Genomic DNA, 20,326 nt, shown 5'->3' on the forward strand with positions numbered 1-20,326 from the left:
AGTGAGGAATTTAAGAGATACATCTCACGGCAGCTGTGCGGTTTTGGTAGGCGCACAATTTAACTTGTAACCAGTAATTATTCTTGTCATTTTCTACAATCAAAACACTATGCAGACAATAATTATACCACCAATATGCCCCTGAGAAATAGATAAACAGGCATAACTCATTTTACAAGTGTGGAATCAGAGACATGACGATCCGAGCACAAAAAATACTGATGGGGAAAGCCTGTATATAAAATGTAGAGTGTGCTCATTGTGCAAACTAGCTCCAACGGCAGTGGCTGAACAGAGCTGCAGCACAGCAGGCGCAAGGACTGCGCCCTGCCAGGCCACCACTGCTGCTTGCTTTGACGTGGTGCTGATTACCGTATTATCGTTACGGTGGCCCAACGAAAGCATTAATGTTCCCACACTTGGAGACGCAGACTACCACATGCATGACCGAGTATCACTGAACAGACGTTAGTTCTCTGGGACCAGTTGCTTAATGTAGTATTTATAACACAATCAGAGCTGCTAACAACGCGAATGGAGCGTTTTCTTCGGTCTGTGCAACTAAGGGAGTGACCCCAAGGCAAAGGAAGCAACTCTGGGGGGTCTTTCTGCTGACTTCGGTAGTCGCTGGATGAAACTCCTCTTTAGGCATGATACAAGGGGCTGCTCCAACACCTGCGAGAGCCAGCGAAAAGATCTCCCTTGCCTTTCAAAAGACATCAGACCGTTTCATCACCTACGCACTGACCGACCGAGCAGCACGGTATTTAGACTTCCTATTCCACGTGGACTTGTAGCTTTGCAGCAAAACACACTCTAACACTTCACCGTATGAGGGATCTGCGGCTGACGTGTGCGACAGCGAGGACGCACAAGGGAGCGCGTTATTCCAAGAGACCCTTGCGGTATCCAGGAGATGTTACTTAGAGGAAAGTCAGAAGCTGCTTCTCAGAATTAATTTTGCAGAATAAAGCAACAGCAGCTGTTAACAGTAATAAATCTCTAACTCTAATTTCCAAATGAGTGTTTTATTTACAGCGCCTGCAGCTGCAGGCTGAGGTCTCCCCTTTCGTTTTACCTTTGCTTGGCCTCTGCAATTGCCCTCTGTGCTCCATTTCTCCAACATAGAACCCACGTGAAGAAACAACAGTCCCACATAAGTATGCTTTCTAAAGATTTACACGCTGGCTAAGCCCAGTTGCATCCAGACTGCTTTCCCATCCCCTATTCCTATTCCTCAGGCTTCTCTGATTTTTCAACATACTTCTTGACGGAGCAAATGGAATCACAACAGGGGCTTGGTGAGTGACCATAGCTAGTGACCACCAGTAGTTCTGTGCCAGATCCATTGGAAACACACGCCAATACCCACACCCGCTGTGCAAAGCCCATCTGCACAAAGCAAGAATAATTTCAACGTACGGCTACCAAAGACAGGAGCAGGTTTGGCAGGGAAGGAAGGAAGCTTATTTAGGTTATTTTTGGATGCAGAAAACTCACTGAATACATGGATTTTTATCATGTTGGTACTTACACAAGTCTGACTTGTTAGTGACAAGACAGATCTTGAACCTGCATGACTGCAGGACAGCCTTTAATAACAGATGGCAGTATTTTGCCAATAGTCGGATAGAGAGGTTCGGTGTCCTAGCAGTTGATACCTTCTGTCTTACTTCTTTAGCCACCGATTTAATTACACTGATAATGTCATCAGAAGCAGAAATCAATTATTCATTAAACCTGCCTAAGAAATCATTGTTTTATCCCATGTATTTTGTTTCAAGATCATTTACACTTGGGTAAAAAGGCAGTTTTCTTCCTTCAGCGTCAATATTTCATACAGTAACTCACTTAACAGACTAAGTGAAAACTGAAGTGGGTCTGTCAAAGAGGACCAGGACACGATACTCTGCGCAAGGCATGAAGGTGATGCTTGAAAACTCCACCAATCTGTCTGCTACATATCAGCAACTGTGTAATTGAGGGATTGTGAGCAGGATGCACAGAGAGATCTGTTACATCCCTTTTGAAAACAAAGCCCTTCCATGCATTTACACCTCAGCCTCCCATGACTTCTTTAGAGGTTGTTGGAGGTAAACCCACAGATCTTGCACTGCCTGTCTTCTAGCTCCTTCCACGTTTAATAAACACAAGACCTGGCCTGCCATTACTTTCTTGACACAAAAGATTTTTTTCTACATTTCCATTAAAAGTAATAGTGCTTTTTATAAAAGCAAAAGAAGACATTGAGCTCTCTTTACCAGCAAACAGAGAAAAATCTTCTTCTTTTGCCTGGTTTGTTTTTGCACTAGTTGACTGAAAATAAACAAATAAATGAGAGCATAATTTTCAGAGGGACAAGTCTCTCCTCTCTATCTGCTTTGCCACCCTCGTTCTCTTGCTGGCTGGCCCCACCACTTTCTGATCAAGCCCTGACCATAAACATGCACAGTAACTCATGTAAAAGTATTCCCGTCTTTGCAAGACAAAAGGTAGGAATGGGAGAGGGAGAGCGAGCAGAGCTGAGGACATCAGGCTGAGAAAGAGGCTTCAGGGTTGGAAGAAATGGGGAGGAGGAATGCCAAGAACAGAGGAGTCAGCTTGGCAAGGAGACAACCTTACCCCCTGCACACAGCTGCAAATTAAGCAACAGTTTATTAACCCCAGTTTACATGAAATAATAAAGTTAAAAAGAGCTGCAGAGCAAGTAGTGGACTCACTCCCATCCCTACAGCTAGGCACCCCGCGTGCGGCGTAACTGAGCCCTACCAGGCTGTTTGGGAGCTGGGCATGACTTAGCTGCGCGCATCGTGCTCCACCATCACGCTGTCAACGAACAGCTTTCTAAACAGTAAAATTTACCCTCAAACATACACAACCACGTACTTGTATATGTACATTGCACTAGTTTTCAGCGTTACCCCAGAGCCCCTGAGTCCTTGCCAGAGGCCAAGCCCCACCTGGGCTAGAAATTGTGCAGAAACAGAGGCGAAAGCATCTCTGCAGACTCACATCCATGCATCAGGTAGAGAGCAGAGCACCTACATTCTTCAGATCGAGACTCAAACTGACAGCAAACCATGCACAAATGGGGTGAGAGAAGCCTACAGATATATCCACCTAGTGACAGTGTGTCCATGCTTGGAAACTGCAGTGTGGAAGGATTTGCTTCCAGGCTGTAAATATGTGGCATTTAAATGTAATAAAGTCCATACACAGGTTTCTGTAGGTCCAAAGCTATGGAAAAAAAGAAGGGAAAAGCCTTTGCTGTGCCTAAACAAACTGCTCAGAATAGTCATTCTTGGCTATTACTTTTCAGAGTGATGTAACTGGCACAACAATCTCTTACAGAAAGAAAGCAGCAATTGTGGAAGTACCTAATATTGCATCTCACCTTCACCACAGGAGCTTTCGTTCAATTTACATTAAGTAAGACGTTATGCTTTGGAGAAGTACCAACGATTTCAGCTTCTCTTTACCAGTTCAATGAAACATTTCTTTTCTCCTTCCGCTGAGCTTATTATGAATATTTAATGTATCAAAATGAACTGAAAGCTACCACTGTGCATCTGCTCTCCAGCTCTCCATCCATCTATTGACATCAGGGCTTAGTTCCCAAAATATGACATTAACTATATTGCTATGTAAATACAACTCCTTCAACTACCATTTCATAAGTAAAATGTATGCACAGCAAAAGCCAAGCCTGGCTTGAATAGATGAAACTGTCCTCTCCTAGCTAGAGATATCTTTGTTACTTTGGCTCCTGATGTCAATTCCCCGCACCAGCTTGTACGTTCATCTTCTGTCCTCTAATTGAATTAATATTCACTTCCTCTTACTAATCCCCAGATGCTAGTCTGGAATGATCTAAGACACAGCCCACGTTATACAGGGAGAAGAGAAAAGATTTGTATTAGGGCATCAATGTGATAGCTACAGAAGTCTGCTAATTTGCTGTCCAGCCAGGCAATCTGACCGCAGGAATACTGTGATTTTTCACTGCTCCTCTGAAGCTTGGATATAACATTTTGCTTTTAGCCCTGTGCTGGAACCACACTCAGAATACTGTTCAGATGTGATTTAAGATCGAAAAGGAAGGAACACTCCTTCCTGGATTTTCCAGGCACCAGAAATACATATAAACTTCAGTGCACTGTAAGTTTGCCAACGCGCTTTGGTTTGGCTATAGTTATTATGTCACTACCAGAAAAAAAAAAAAAAAGGGAAATCTTTTCAGCATCAGAGTTACACTCTTCAGCATTTTCTAGTGCAACAGAATGTGCGGAATGGTAAAAAGAGAGATAAAGCAATGGTTGCAATTATAGCTCAGTTCTGATCCCTTGGATCAGATCTTTTAACTAAAAGTGTGGCTTCGTTAGAGCTTAGGAGTTTTGCCACCAATTTTCAAGAGATCAGGTTTCACTTTTCTCCGGAGGTTATGAATGGACAGAAACATCTGCACTGACAGCATGCTGGAAATCCTATAATACAAAGTTACCGTCCCCCTCCAATGAAACCACACAATAGTCTCAGAGTGAAGGAAATAAAAGACTGGTTTTTATTCTAGCCCCCAAATTTTGCCATTGCCCCACAAATGTAGGAATGGTTCAAACGTAAGACCCCATCCACACCAGGATATACAACTGCTACAGGTTGGTTAGGCAACAAAGATCTACTTGAGTGGCCCCTAATTTGATTGCTACTGGGTTATTTTTATAGAGGAAAAAAAGACACACACAACATAAACCCTGCTTTTGCTGTGTTCAAATGCTGTATAGGTATTACCTTGCAAAAACACTTTTTTCCCAATTCTTTCCACACCTCTTCCATTTGAAGGTCTGAAAACCAGTGGGTTTATGAAAACTAGCAGTTTAAGTGTGGCTAGCCTGGGTGATGATTACTGACACAACCCATCTTTCAGCCTGACGATTAAACAAGCAAACATAAGAACGACCCCAACGAGCAGCAGTCAGGGTGTTTCCCGTGCGTGGGGCAGACGTCCTCTGCTTGGAGGGATTCGGCTCCCGATTCTGGGAGGGCGCCCTCACCGCCAGCAGCGACAGCCCGGGCGCCTCCAGTTCAAACTTCGGCTTCAGTGAACTGTTGATCACCGCCGTCACAAGGGTCTGACAATACCAGACAACCAGGACTGACAGAGCAAGGCACGATTTTCACCCTGGTTTAGCAGACCAACAGACGAGGACACAAGGTCTTAAAAAGACCACGGCTCTTACTCTGTTATAGCCTCAGATCACCATGACAAGAGGCTTAATAAAGAGCCCGTTAGCCTGAAATCCTGCTCATTTCTTCTATTTAATTTCAGAAGGCAAGAGAGCATCAACAGGAGAGACTGAAGACGCTCACTGCCCTGTGTGACCCGTGTACATGATTTGGGCACCCCGCTGCCAGGTGTGGGATGCACAGTCAAGTCCCCTCAAGTCCATCATTAACCCCCTCACACCTGAGAGATTAACCCCAAGTCAACCCAAGTGTTTCCCAGCTACTACTACTGGAAGAATTCAATCCAAATTCACAGCTAGTTTCAGTCATCCTCTGACTGTGTATTTTCCAGCTGACCTTTTTCTCAGCCCTGTACGTAACTATGCGGTGCGGGAGGGGAAGCAAGTGGAGCGGATTAGACTGCAGCACCCAGCTCGACCCACCTTACACCTCCCCACAAACTTCAGCAAAGGGAAAACTTACTTGGAAAGCGTCCTTAAATAATCTGTGCTTGATTTAATGATTTATACACTTGTACAGAAACTCTACAGGCTGCCTCCCTGCAGTACCATGAATTTCCAAAAGGCACACTGGCTTCTGCAGCCACATCTTTCAAGGGGCAGTATTTTAATCTTGCTTTGTGTATGAATAACACATATAAATATTACACACAGTATCAATTAATATTACAGGTCAGTTCGTAGGACTTGAGGTGCTACATCAGATACAATAAGTCTGTAAAAATGGGACTTGGGGAATCTAATCTCTTGAAAATAATTGCAACTTTAACAACTCCTTCTACCCCTCCTAAAAATTAAAGTTAGATAGTAAATGAGAATTACAAGTACCAGTAGATAGGTTTTATGTCTGTATTCTCTCATTTTCATAATTACGTCTATTGGGACACATTACAGCCCCTCAGGGAGAGAGAGGTTGCAGCTGGGCTCTCTGGATTTAAAGAGATCATCTGGCCCTGTTGCAAGTGGCCTACGATTCTGCTGCACAGAGTTAAGAAACCTCTTTGATAACAAAAACCACAGGGGAAAAACATGGCAGATCTTTAAACAAACACAGTTGCTACCCTTCACACAACGGAGAAAGCTGCCCAGAAACTACTTGCACCAGAAATACGCAAGAGAGGATACAGTTTACAAGGTCTAGGCTGAGAATATTGGGATTCAGCTACTTGGCCAGTGATGCCGGTGCCCTTCTTAAAGCGCAGAGAGGCAGGATGCATTCTGCCTCTGCAGGAGCTGGTGGCAGAAATCTGTCCTCGTTACACTGACTTGCAAACATTCATATTCTCCCGCTGCCCTTTGTTTCCTAATCCTCCAAACCGCCACACCCCCCCTGCAGTTTGAGCTATGATTATCCAGGTCTTCTGGTATATAACTTGCAAGTGGGGAGGGAAATAAAAGGAGAAAGAGGCAGGTACCCCATTTGAACGTTACTCAGTTCAGAGGAAGCATTTGACTGAGCCAACATCGTGCAGGTCACCAGAGGCCCGATCTGGAGACAATTAAACACAAAAAGCCTCACTGATGCTCAACGGCACCAGGTCAGGTTACTGGAGCCCAGGTCTTCCCTCTACCCAGCTGCCCAAGTGCTCGTCTAAGAGGGATCCCACACCTCGCGTACAGACAGCCAGTATTCAAAGCTGTGTTATCCTATTTCCCCTCCAACACATAGAACCCTTTTGGTTTTAGCCACGTCTCCTGTATTATTAAGTCTTTCTTCTCATACTTCTATGCCTCCAGAAAGCCTTTATATTATAACTCATACGCTCTCAAAATAATAAAATATGAGTCAAGGACTGGAGAAATTAAAAAGAGGTGTCTCTACTGCTTCTTTTTCAGAGAAATCTGAGCTATATTGAGTGATGACTGTATTTTTTCATTTCATGTGGATAACAAGTCTTTTATTAAACACAGGTGCCCAAAAATTCATCCCAATGCACTGCAGTAACTTGAATGAGCATGTCCTGGGGATAATTCTGGCCTTGAGTACTGGTAGTTACTGTACATACTTGTCTGATTAATTCCTCTTGACTTACAAAGGCATCCATCATGTCACAACGAATGATCTATGAAGCACACTGCACCTGAAACCCTCCCCTCCCCAAGTCATTTTCCCAGCATCTAAAACAGGCTCTTATCATTTGTAATCAGCAATTAATAACAAAGCATTCTCACTAGTGCAATTTTTCTGCTTAGGTCAATGCAATATTTCATCCCAGGCCAGCTGCTGTTTTACGACTTCCAAGCACGACAGTAAGTAACGTCTTTGCATAAGAAGTCATCCGTGGAGTAAATCAATTAGCTCCTCTTTCATCAGCAGGCATTTTGCTGCAGCAAGGGAGGCTAATTACATATAAAGTTGTTGATAACCAACAGGAGTACACCCCCAAAGTCTGGCATTGTACACTGACTTTTCTTCCCTATGTCTCCATCCTGCATCTTTTCCATTAAGGAGTTTTTAATCTATGATCAATCGAATACCGTGATTATGAGCTGCACTTACCACACTGTTATTACCTGCACAGATTTGCCAAGAAAGATCAGCATCAATCACACAACATATGTTTTCAGGATTGGTAAAACTTTTGGGCCACTTCTTGCCCTCAAAAAGGACACATACAGATTTATGACTATTCGTCTCAGTCGCAAAGCATCAATAGATTCTAACGTATTGTTCTTTAGATAAACTTCACTGTTTCTCATACTCTAAAGTTCACATCGGGATATCCGTCTTGCTGTCCCCAGGAGGAAATTCAGCACCCAGAACATACGTATGAGAAAACGAGAGAAAAATTAGTGTATAGAACTGGTGTACAGTGCTGGTGTAATCTCCTTGTCTTACTGAAATTAGCAAGTAACTTTGGAGACCTATGTTTTTTCCCCCCTTTTGATTGATATAGCAATTATCTGGCATCTCAGGCTCTTCTTGCATGATGTAGCTGATGAAGACGCATATCTGGCTCAGGAAGCTCATGACCCACAGGTTATTGTGCGCTGGTAGAGTATCTTGTAGTCTGTCCTGGTCACCTGCTGCCGGAGACAAAACACCAGGTGAACCGGACCTTCCATCCTGCTCAATGACCTGCCCTTTTGTTCTTGTGTTTCTAAGAATGAGAAGCGGTAGCATACAGAAACAAACTGCACAGTGCTCAGTGCCTCAGGATCACCAAGGGCAGAAGTACCAGGTTGCAAGCATTTGGACCTTTGATTCAAAGTGCTGCGGACACTGCGTCCATAGAGCTCACCACAAACCTCTGTCCAGGAACCGGTACAGTCGCCCACAAAGTCATCCTAGTGAGTGGAAATCAACTGAAGATAGGAAATTACGAATCCAGATGAAAGTTGAGTGATGTGGGCTGAGCTAGGTTGATGTTTGCTGATGCTATCCAGGCAGCCTGAGCCACGGATAATCACATGGCAGCTCCCAAAAAGGAAGATGTGAGGCCTGAGGTGACTGAAGACGTATTAACACCGTCTGCAAGGCAACAGCTCGCTTCTTTTCACTTGGTGGGAAAGAGGGGGGAAAAAAAAGCAGAAGTAATAAAAGAAATGGTTCATTCCGGAACGACTGCTCCAAACCAGTCCAATATCATTTCATAACACAAAGGCAACGCAAGTTCCACAGCTCCAGCTCACCAGGTTTAGCAAATCACCAGACATCCTGGCTCCAGCTACACCAAAAGCAGCCACCTAGAAATACATCTCCTCCACAAAAACAAATGTGTTTGAAAAGGCAAGTAACAAATGGCAAACAGCGTGACCTTTAGTGAAATAGTCATGTGGACTCATGAATTAAAGTCAGGCAATGTCAAACTGGAAACTGAAACAAACTCATCCTTGGATTTGGATCCTAATGGATACAGGACTGGATCTCTGCTGTGTTCCTCTCAGCAGTCTAGACAGTTAAATCAAACAATGATTCAGCCTGTACTTAATGAGAATTAAATGTTAATCTTGACAACCAAAAGACAAATTCTAACTTTAGAGATGCAATTATTTGCCATTCCTTTAACATTTGGTCTATTTTGGTTTGCAATTTCTTGTAATTCAGTAGCAAGTTCATTGCACAAAACAGAACAGTGTTAACCACTAAAGCGTTCAAGTATATTGTTGCCCAATTCTGAACTTCTGGTGACTCCAGATCCACAATTTTCTGTTATTTTTGGAGCAGTGAGGCTGTACGCAATCATGCAAATTACAAGACACGGTTGTATACGTTGTCTCCTAAGAATATGCCTTGCAAATATTTGTTTACCCAGATGCTTAAATTCCTGGGGTTTTGTATTAAAAAAAAAAAAAAAAGCAACAAACCACCCAAGATACAATGCAAGCTTATGTCACATTTCTGCAAGGCTCTTCATCTGTGTTCAGTTACATCTGAATTTTCCCCATTGCTACTTGCTGTGTGTTGAATCCTATTTCTCCTTCCATTTACAACCATGTGTGAAAGAAAATAGTTTTGCTTAACACAGATCCAAATTGGCTGTTTAATAAACTCATTAAAGAAATGGGCCATTTCAGCCCTCAAAATTTGCCGCCTCTGCACCTTATTACTAAACCTCTACCTGAAAATTAAAGTTAAAAAAGAGATAATAGGGTCTCAAAGACATGCTGCACGCTACCTGCCACGTATGCGGAGACCACAGCCTGGAAATCCACTTACTCAGTGTAAATCCAGTTCAGTTATATTGACTTTTCTTTCCCTCATGGTACATTAGTGCTCATGAAAAATCTGGCAGCGAAAGCCCTAGAGAAGAAATCTTTTGTCCACAGACAAATGCACTTCCCGCATTCTGCTCTATTACAACAGGCAAAAAGAGCAAAAGCGTTGTTCCTACTTTTACAACAATCACAAGGCCAGATACTCAACTAGGACATAAATAACACGTGGGCTTTGTCACGGACACTTTCTCTCACCCTAATTCAGTGCTATCGCCACCTATTTACTCTCTCCTTCTCCATCAAACATATGAACAATTATGATCAGTCCACTGAAAATCTGACCGCAATTCTACCACTCAGCTCTTACAAACCACCAATCAGATAATTTCAGTCACCTCCGGATCATTGCTACATGTTAATTTACTCAAGCCAAATCTTCCTTGCTTTTTTTCATGGGTTTTCCTTTTTCTTTTTTCTTCTCTCCTCTCCTCTGCTCTCCACAATCATTTACCAAGCCAAAAGAGATTCAAGGGACAAATGACGGCATCTGCAAACAACTCGAACAAGTCCATAGAAGGAAACAAAACAGCGCAGGATCAGAGAGGCTGTTATATGTCAACACAGTAAATACCCACAGTCAAACTCTCAGCTGGTGTATGTAAATCAACCTGTCTCCATCTGGGTTTATGAGGGCAGTGCAACCTGATGCTGAACACACAGTAGAAAAACCTTATTCATATTAAACTACAACACTTTAAATCTGAGGGAGAATTGACCCTATCTGGCACCTATTTCAGTCAATGGCCAAACTCTCATCTCCCCTGCTAGGGAACAGCCAGGAGCACACTCCACGTGAGGACACATGGACCCTTAATACCACCTCAAAGCAGGGAGCCCCATACAGCCCCCTCCCTTGCCCACCTCTCCTGGGGGTCCTGGAGACATTCCCATGAACGGCAGCAGCAGCAGCAGTCGTGGTTGCACATTGCTGCCTCCGCAAGGAAATCTGAAACACGCGAAATGTACAAAGCACCCCAAAGCAGAGGATGGCGAGCCATAGCAGCGTTCTCCTGTTATACTGTGTATCATGGAAAAAACATGCACGTGGACACATTAAGTATTTAAAGTTTCCTACCATTAAAAAAACACAACTGCACCTAGCTTGCAGTAATCCAAAGCCGCAGCTGCAGGGCATCTTTCAGCGGCTTAAATCCGGTGTTTGAATTATACAAATTCCTTTGAACTACAAGGAGAACTACAAATATCTGCTCGCTCAGCTCCGCTGTTCATTTGAGGCAGCTAAACCGAGTGCCAGTAGTTCCTGTCCATAGGAGTCCAGCAGGTTCTGACGGCCAATGGTTAAAGATCTATCTGGTGTTTTCATTATCTAGATTAGTAAGAGAAAGATTTTTGCCAAAAATGGCTTCTTGCATATTTATTATATATTGACTTCGAAGCTGACTTCGCAAACAGCTGATTGCGACTGCTTCAGCAAGGAAAGATTAGGGGTCCGATCTCCATCCCCCCCACCCTCACACGTACCGGTGAATTCTTGAGGAACAAGCACCTTACTGCCAGAATACAGACCAGTCTCTGATCTGCCACCTTAAGAAAGAAGAGACAGACATCTCTTTGGGCAAAAACAGGAAAAGAAAGATGAACCATGTATTTGAAGAAATATTCTAGGGGTCATCTCCAGCCTGTTGTCTTCTATGGCAGCCTCTACTCACTGCCTTTTCTTGTTAATGTTTTCCCAAGATGCAAGCCCTTGCTTGTCTGACATTGCCAGTCCCTCCAGGACTGAGTGCAGCAGGCAAAGCCCCATGCAAAAAGCCAACAAATACCAACTAAGAACAAAGAAAGAAAACCTAAAAGCTTCATAAGAACGGATGTCAGCAAGCTGATGGAAACGCTTCGGCGTAAAAAAAAATGCCATCTGCTTAGTTGAATGTCGGCTGCGAGAACTGTCGCGTTTCCTCAACTGTCGAGTCTTCTGGCTGCCTCATAGGCAAGCCCGGAAAGGGATGCTAATGGTTTGCTTGCTCAGGGTGTGCAGAAAGGAAGGGGAGGCGGCAAAGGAGCTGCCAGCTGCATCCCCTGCTTAAGGAAGCGTAGGAAATCTTTTCAGTTGACCAAGCTTGCAAGGGCTTCGGGATTACGGCCCTTCAAAGGATGGGGATGTTTCTTTCTTACAGGATGGCCTTCAACGATGTTAAAGGGCAGGGAGGTTTTGACTGACACGCAGCAGACCTCAGAGAGAACAATTAGTTGGCCAGCCTCTTTTCCCTTACCAGCCCTTCCGGAGTATCTGCAAAAAGTCTTGAAATTTAACCTGCAAATGCTAATATTTTTCCTTTGTAGCACTGGATTGTTCCTCTTCAGGGCTTTCACGTGCACCTTCCATTCACGCAATGCTAACTCCCAGAATGGTCAATAAAGGCCAGTATATTAGTATGATAAACTCATGTTCCCAGCCATGCACAGAATTCAAATTGAATTAGAAAGTCAGTCTATGTTCATAAAAACCACACTATTGAGCAAATGGAGCTTTACTGCACTACCTAACAGACATCACATGTCTTTGGGTTGTTGTCAATTCTTCATATAAATACTTTAAATCGCTTAGACTTCATTTTGCACACTATATAGTGAGACTCTTCATAATCAAATAGTATTTAAAACATTTACTGCCTTGTTAAATCTAACAAGTCGGATTTATTGGGATAGTCACTTTCCTTAACAGCCAATTTAGTAAAACTCAATGTATTCATTGATGGATAAATATATAATAGGCGGTTGTTAAACCTTAATAAATATGTTTAATAGTCAGCTGGCATTTTCTCTCAATGGCAGCACTTCCTCTCGGCTGCCAACAGGAAATGCTGCTCCTGAATGTGCCAATTCAGCCCACGCGTAGGGAATAAATAGATGCAGAGGAACGAATGGGAGCACAAATTTCAGGTGGGTTTCCTGCACTGCTTGTCACAAGAAGATCTCTAGCTGAGATCATCCTAAGTTCCCATCAAGACCGCCAGGTGTTAAATAGCACACAGCCTAAGGAAGAGCAGGAGCTACCGTGTTTCCCAAGACTCCATATAGGCAACGAACCAGGACAGGAAGGGCAGCTGGCTACCTGAAAGCCATATAAATTATATTCACGCATTACTATTGCAAGTTTATGGTCTTACCGTGCTCTCCGTTTCATGTATATCATGTCACATTCACACTCATAAGAGACCTAAAACATACTCTTTTAAGGCTTTTAGGTACCTAAAAAATATTTTAGAAGAATCTGCATCATTAGACAACTAAAAAACTTTAAAAATCAGGCCCTTAGCTCAAACTGTAGAGCTTTAAAGCTCAACTCTGCAGGTCCAGGATCAGTCCTCCAAGCTGAAGACAGCTAGTGCATATAAATGAGAAAAAAAAAAGACCAAAATATCTTCAAGAGAGACTGTATTTGTATGCTGGGCTGGAAAGTTTGATCATAGCCACAAGACACTCACCTGGGTGGGATTATACAGTTCCTGGAGCGGGCTTCTGGATCCTTTCCGGCAACAAATGTCCATCCCAAATGGATTTCTACGCATTACTGCAAGGGGAAATTGAAATTAATACAGGTTAGAAACATTGCTTAGCAGTAACCTATTGTTATATCTAGAGCAAGAAGAGATTTTCTGACAGATCAGGGGTTTCTAGAGACAGTGTGGTGTCTTAATTCCTAATTTTACTTTCCCTAGAATTATCTAAGAGCTAAATCCTTTATCTATTGTGGAAGCTGCTGGGGGGAGAATGGGATGGGGTGGGGAGAGGAGGGAAGCACTTTCTGTTTTCCCTCTTCTAAAAGCTGTTATCCAACAATTTCCAGCTTGGGTGCTCAAAAACTCGAGTACAGGGACCAAAGCACCATGATTTTCAGTAGTACCTGCTTTTCTAATCAGCATGGAGGAGTCGGATGGATTCCTACAATCAGCATCTCTGAGAGGCAACGTTTGAGCCTCTCTCAGCCTAAATACAGAAGCACACAGGATCTTAATATTAAAACATCTGATTTTTAAGCTTTTGGCCTATGGCTTTGTTTCTTTCCTAGAACAGACACTCAGCAGTACACGATGCACATACAGCCAATCACTGCTGCACTTCTTGCTCCAAACTATATTTTGCTCTACGTAGTGCAACTGAATATTTGACTGATCCAAAAAACAACATATGCTATGTTATCCCAGGTGGAGACCAGCAAGTTTCCACACCAATGGCTTTGTCAAAGGTCTGACCAAGGAGTATTTTGGTTGATAAAGCGTTTTCAGGAGAGACATTGATCTAAGCCCCAGCAGGCGCAGAGATCACCAGTTTCAAGTTAGACTTTTGTGGCCATAAAAATGTACGTAAGGAGCCATTCAGCTTCAACCACCATCTATAGTCACAAGGGAAACAAGAGCTTTCCTGTCCTTCTAATCTCACGTGGCCCTCACATCCTCTGCAAACACTCCTCTGCCCCAGCTTGCTCTGCCAGCGATGGAAGGAGCATCAGGCAATGGGATGCCCGCATCACCCATGGCAGCGAGGGGAGATTTGTCTCGCCAAGGTTTAAATAAGACACAACCGGAAGGAAAGAAGAGATGTTCCTGCTGGGAATCCAAAGGCATTAAGCAGAGTGAGGCACACTTTTACCACCGCTTGCCACGTTTTGTAACCAGAAACTACTGAAGCGTCCTACAGCGACGGTTCTGAGCTGTACCACTTGCGGACACGACATTGCAGGCTTCGAGCCAAGAGGCAGAGAATAGAGTCAAGGAATGGTTTAATACAGAGGGCTAATAGGCAATCATAATTGATATGTCAAGTAGCACAAACCACAGAAAACTGTACACGATTCCAGTCTGGAAACACAATAGATTCCTTCGCTCACTTCATATCTGTTTTTCAATTGAAGGTAATTATCTAATAACATGCCATGTTGCTTTTCTCCTGAGCAAAGACAGATTCCACGGGTCTGGTGGCAGGAGTCAGACATATATGCTTATTAAACAAACTGGCTACATGCTTTTATTTTCTTCACAATTAGGATAGTAATGTTATTAGAGGATATAATTTTAATTGACATGTTTAAATACCTGATTAACTTCCGAGTATTTTTAGTCACACAGCCACGTGTTGCATTTCCTTTGTTTTTGTGCTAATGTGCCTTTTTAAAAGTTAAGTTAGAAAGTGTTTAAAATAGCTAAAACTTTAGAAAGATTTTGCATGAGTAATGTCAGCTTCCAGTGTCTGGAAATGTTTTTTGGAAGAAAACACTAAAGTGAGGGTGCGAGACATCCAAAAGTCGTCCTAACTTCAGAGGTCCTGTCCACCCCATCCCTGTCTGTCATTCCCCTCCATACTTTTGTACCAGGAACCGTTTCCAGGGATGACTTGAAAATCATTTGGTAGCCCCCTCGCCGTTATAACCAAACTCTCTAAAATGGAGCCTCCCAGTCAACAGCAAAACACATTGTTTCCATCAAAAAAAAAAAAAAAAAAATAAAACAAAGCAGGGGGAAAGGGAGAGGGGAACGTTCCAGTGTATCCAGGTCAGCAGACTGTGATTAACCAGGATCCTGAAACACTGATTGCTTGTTCCAAATGGAAGAAGAATAATTCCAGTGTGTTGTTCCCTAATTTATTACTTCACTTTTCATTTCCATTAAATACAGTAAACAGTAACGTGCAGAAATGTATCCCTTCCTGCTTCACTTAGCCAGCAGGTATCAACACAGCAACACTTCATATGCAGCAGTAACAGCCATAAAGATTAAATTATTTGCACAATGTGGAAGATTTGATTCCCAGATGCAAACAAACAAACAAACGAATAAAAAGCAACTGTCTCCCCAGCAAAAGCTAAATGCTAAAGTAGAACCTTAGTCACAGAAACCATTAAATCTTTTTTATGATTTCCAATATTACTTAATTGGTTTGGTTTTTTTCAATTCAAGCTTTTAGAAGAAGACTGCAGACTTAGCATAGCCACACAGCAGCTCAGCGCAGCACTCGGTTCCGTTTATCGGTGTCAGGACCAGCACACCCCAACACAGCTGTACACAGCACCTCTGCGCGCAACCCAGAAAATACTTGTGCCTGGAATTTAACTGCAGCACCGAAATAAAGGGGAATTCTCCCCTTTCCTCAGCAGAAATCCCACTCGCACCTTTTGCAAAATTGTCCTTAGGTGAATAACTATCAGGAATGTTTATATATAGTTCGAAACGCTTGCTGGCATGTCTGTGGACAAACTCACCTCTCAGGGCTCCTGCAACCCAATTTCTACTGTCTCAGCTTCTCTGAGGCAGTGTTTCACTACGTGAATGACACGACCTTTTGGGCCTGAACCTCATCTATAGCCATCTGCGGTAAGAAAGCTGTAATATGGAAGTTAACTGCAGCTATACAAATTTTAACAACACTTTCACTAAGACTCCCTCACACTACTGTGTGGTAGTTAAAATTTAAAAATCAAGCCCTTTATCTTCACCAAATCTTCTTATTAACATAGTAAATATCTAAATTTACATTTTATGGCTTGGGCTGATCTCCATACATAATTACAGTTAATTATAATCTAATGATAACTATTGCATATGCATGGCTCCAAGAACTGATTAAAAGATCACGTTCATGCACACTAAGTGTGTGAAGCAGCTGACAACAGCATTTAATTCCTTTAATGATTAAAGAGTAGTGTTAATACTGCAACTGCAGCAAAATCAGCAATCCCTTGAATTTAGCCAGGACTGTGGGCAACTGAATGAATTTTAAGTTTGTTACTTAAATACAAGAGCTGTAAGAACAAGGTCTTCCTTCCACCTCTAGGAATGACTTGTCCAAAATGCAATCTTGGCCCATTTGTTAAAATCTGTGGAATCACTATTCATTAATTTAATAGCAGGAGAGCATGTTATCTAGGCACCAAAGCTCAGTTTCTGAAGAGAGAAAGACAAACAGTCCTGCTGAACTGAAAGCTTGTCGACATAATAATTGTCTGTGTACATATACATAGAGAGAAGGAAGCTACACGTGCGGGCCTTAAATTATCGCAGAACAGAAGCATACATGCACAACTTCTAGAAAGCTCTATTTAGACCCACTAGTACCAAGAGCAGGAATTTGACCTGTGAATTACAGCGCACTGAGCAGGAGAACACAGCCCTCCTCAGTCAAACCTTCCTCTAGTATCTGTGCAGAAAAAAAGCCCAGAGGTTTTGCCGCAGTCTTGATCCATTAGATGACGACGAATTAAAATGTAGATCCCTCAAATTAAAAACACGCTTTGGAAAAGCACGGTTTGGGAACATACTGAGAGCTTGCAGGTCATCATCCAGGCCAGGCAGCCTTTAAAACTCCTGCCGTGGTCCAACAATCGATGCGTTTACCAGCATCTCCTCCCCAGGTCCCCCAGGTGTTGAACCCGTGATGGCAGAGGCAGGGTCACACAGTGACAAAGCACCTACTGGATCTTGGCATCTATGAGAGGGCATGTCACCTCCAGGTTGCATCTAGCCAAACACACAAGACAACAGTGCCTAGAATAAGGGGCACAGATGGGGAGGGGGAACGTGCAGGCAGGGTATAATGTCTTCAGTTTGCTGTGTGACATTTCAGAGACTGAAGATCATTCACACAAAAATGTGAATCGGGCTTAAGTCATCACCTCTACTTGGCAGACGGTGTTTATAATGCGCTTGGTAATCTAGAAAGCCCCTGTCCCAGAATGGGAGAGCTCTCATATTCCCACAGGATGAACAATGGCAGGAGAAAATACTAAAAAATAAGAAACCACAGGAATGCAATTTCTGCCTCTCCCGATCATAAGCTACAGAGAAACTGAGAGAGGGAATGTGGTGGCACTTCTCTTGGGAGATGACTGGTCTGGAAAGGTATGTGGACACTGGGACTATCTAGACAGAAGAGAAAGGGGGGGCAAATAATGGGAACCAAGGCTCTTGGAGACTTAAAACCATTAAGGTCACCTTCTCACAAAGTATCAGAAGGGCAAATGAAACCATTTCTCACAAGCCTGTGTGGGATCAAGTCACGCAGGAGAATCTGCAGGAAGAGACACACAAAACAATTGTCACTTCTTCCACTGGACTTAAGGAGACAAGTGACATTTCAAATGCTGGGTGCGTGCATTCAGCAGCCGCCTATATCACTACCACCCTACAATCCCATAAATGTCAGATGCTCCCATTTCCAAGACTTCCATAGAATAAAAGTTCCCCAGCTGCTATCTAGCAACTGTTTTCCTACTTGGTAACATTTAATTTACATTGTTTGGACTATTCTAATTACTTGCACGATAACAAAAACCAAATGTAAAAACTTTATCACTGTTCACTGCCTCTTAAATTAACTGTCTCATATTACAAATATTTGAGAAAAGTTCTGAGGACATATTAATATTTAATTTTTCATTACATTGATCTAAAGTACAAAGACAAAATTCCCTAATACAGCATTGCTTAAAGCTGATACACATAATTCATTCCACCTATTTGGGATACAAGTTGTCTCGCTCAGGAAAAAGTATGCATTGGCATCAGTATGGTGAGACTCCGGTTGAAGATAGGATCCTGTTCTTGTTTTAAGGAAAAAAATCTATAGACAAGTCAAATATATTCCTTTTTTTTGGTCTGATTTCTCTAAGAAAGGCTGAAAATTGACAGCAGTCTGCTTTGAAGCACATTGCTTTCCAGGTAACACTGCTGTCCAGCTGCCCCGAATTTCAGGCCAGGGTTAACGTTTTCCATGGAGCATCTTACCAACAGCGAAGAGCAGGTACATAACTTACTACCTTCTCCTAGAGCTGCAAACAACCAGGTTAGGGCTGAACATTCACCTAAACATCCCCTATCCAACCCAGACAAGAAAAATCAGTGCCACAGGCAAGATAGCAGCATTAAAACAGCTACTTACATCTTTGGCGTCTCTGGCCATGTTTAAATAAGCTACTGCCCTTAAAATTCCTGAACTTTTAAAGCAAAGCAAGATAATTACTTATACTCGTACTGAAGGTTTAAAGAATCCCTTCTTTGGCTAAAGATTTGGACATGGTTTGTCTTCCAAACTCTTGCATAGACTTCTGCTATGACCCCAAAGCAGCACAGAAAATTACTTCTGTTGGGTAACTAGGAAGAAGCATTGAAATACACATTCAAATACTACACTAAATGTAGAATCATAGAATGGTTTAGGTTGGAAGGGACCATAAAGATCATCTAGTTCCAAATCCCCTGCCATGGGCAGGGACACCTTCCACTAGACCAGGTCTTCTCAGAGACACTGAGACATCCATAGCTCAATTATAAGCATATATCTGTAGATGTTATTATGAAACTACTGCTCCATCTGTACCAGCAAGAATTACGCTCAGGGCAAACTGGTCACATACGAATACAAACCATGCAAGGCTCAATCTGACAGTATTTTGCACATGCAACACTCCTGAAGCATGAAAATACTCAGGGTAAAGTTGGAGTAAGTGACCCTAGGAAGCAGCCCTTTTCCAGAGTTCGTCAGAGGCTCCTGGACGGAATTTTTTGCCATTTGGAACATCCTGTCCACATACCTTTCAGACACTTAGCTAAAATCAGGCTGAACAAGCTCGTCATTAGTAACCAGCTCGTTCTGCTTCAGGAAAACGAGCCTTCCATAATAATTGACAACAATCTGCTGTGCAAGACTTCAGCCAAGTACAAACCGCAGGCAAAATCGGAAACTCAGCAACAAAAGAGACTACCTCGTTTCAAACTTCATTAAAATTCCTATGTTCCCTTCTACAGACTAATCAGGCTAAGGACACCGAACGGTATGAAAGGGTTAATTTTTAATCAGCAACCAGGAGCATGAGGAGTGAATGCAAATGTTGTCACCCAGCACCGGCTCCAGAGCCTGAGGAAGGAGACTTTTAGATAGGTCTCCTGGCAATGATTTACGAACACTAATCCTTCAGCATCGGTTCACAAAGATTGACGGACTGATAGCAACATCTCGTGACATCTGGAGCCTTGTGCTTTGCCACATTCAGCTCAGGATTTTGGACTAAATTATCCGTCCTTCATTCGGAGACTGCAGGTACAAGGATTTACGACTAAACTCTTGTCTGGCCTCTTTCATTTTCTTAAGGCAAAACTACAGCTTTCTTTGCTGGAGCTTGGGAGATCTATTTTTAGAAAGTAAAAATCAGATTAGGTATTGTATGTGAGCATGCCAAAGTCTTAAATGCAGAGAATGAGATAATATTTACTCTCTACGTTAGTGGAGCACCAGATTTTACTTCACACCAGACAGTAACTAGTAACACGGGGTTTTACCCGGTGTAACACCACTGTGCCTCACCGACAAACTGACAAACTAGAAACCCTACTGAGCCGGATGCTGTATGCACA

The 20,326-nt window shown here is 42.8% G+C and overlaps 1 protein-coding gene across 2 annotated transcripts in view; it reads right to left on the minus strand.

Moving 5' to 3' along the window:
- CHST11 (carbohydrate sulfotransferase 11) overlaps positions 1 to 20,326 on the minus strand; it is a gene marked incomplete at both ends in the record, with an annotated part of 172,554 nt that overhangs the window by 81,996 nt on the left and 70,232 nt on the right. For both annotated transcript variants that reach the window (XM_082497297.1, XM_082497296.1), the window contains one exon: positions 13,403 to 13,494. In XM_082497297.1, coding sequence (XP_082353423.1) covers positions 13,403 to 13,494 — 92 coding nt within the window. The remainder of the gene's footprint in view (positions 1 to 13,402; positions 13,495 to 20,326) is intronic.

The sequence above is a fragment of the Vanellus vanellus genome, assembly GCF_965231255.1.
Source record: "Vanellus vanellus genome assembly, chromosome: 1".
NCBI classification, from domain to species: Eukaryota; Metazoa; Chordata; class Aves; order Charadriiformes; family Charadriidae; genus Vanellus; species Vanellus vanellus.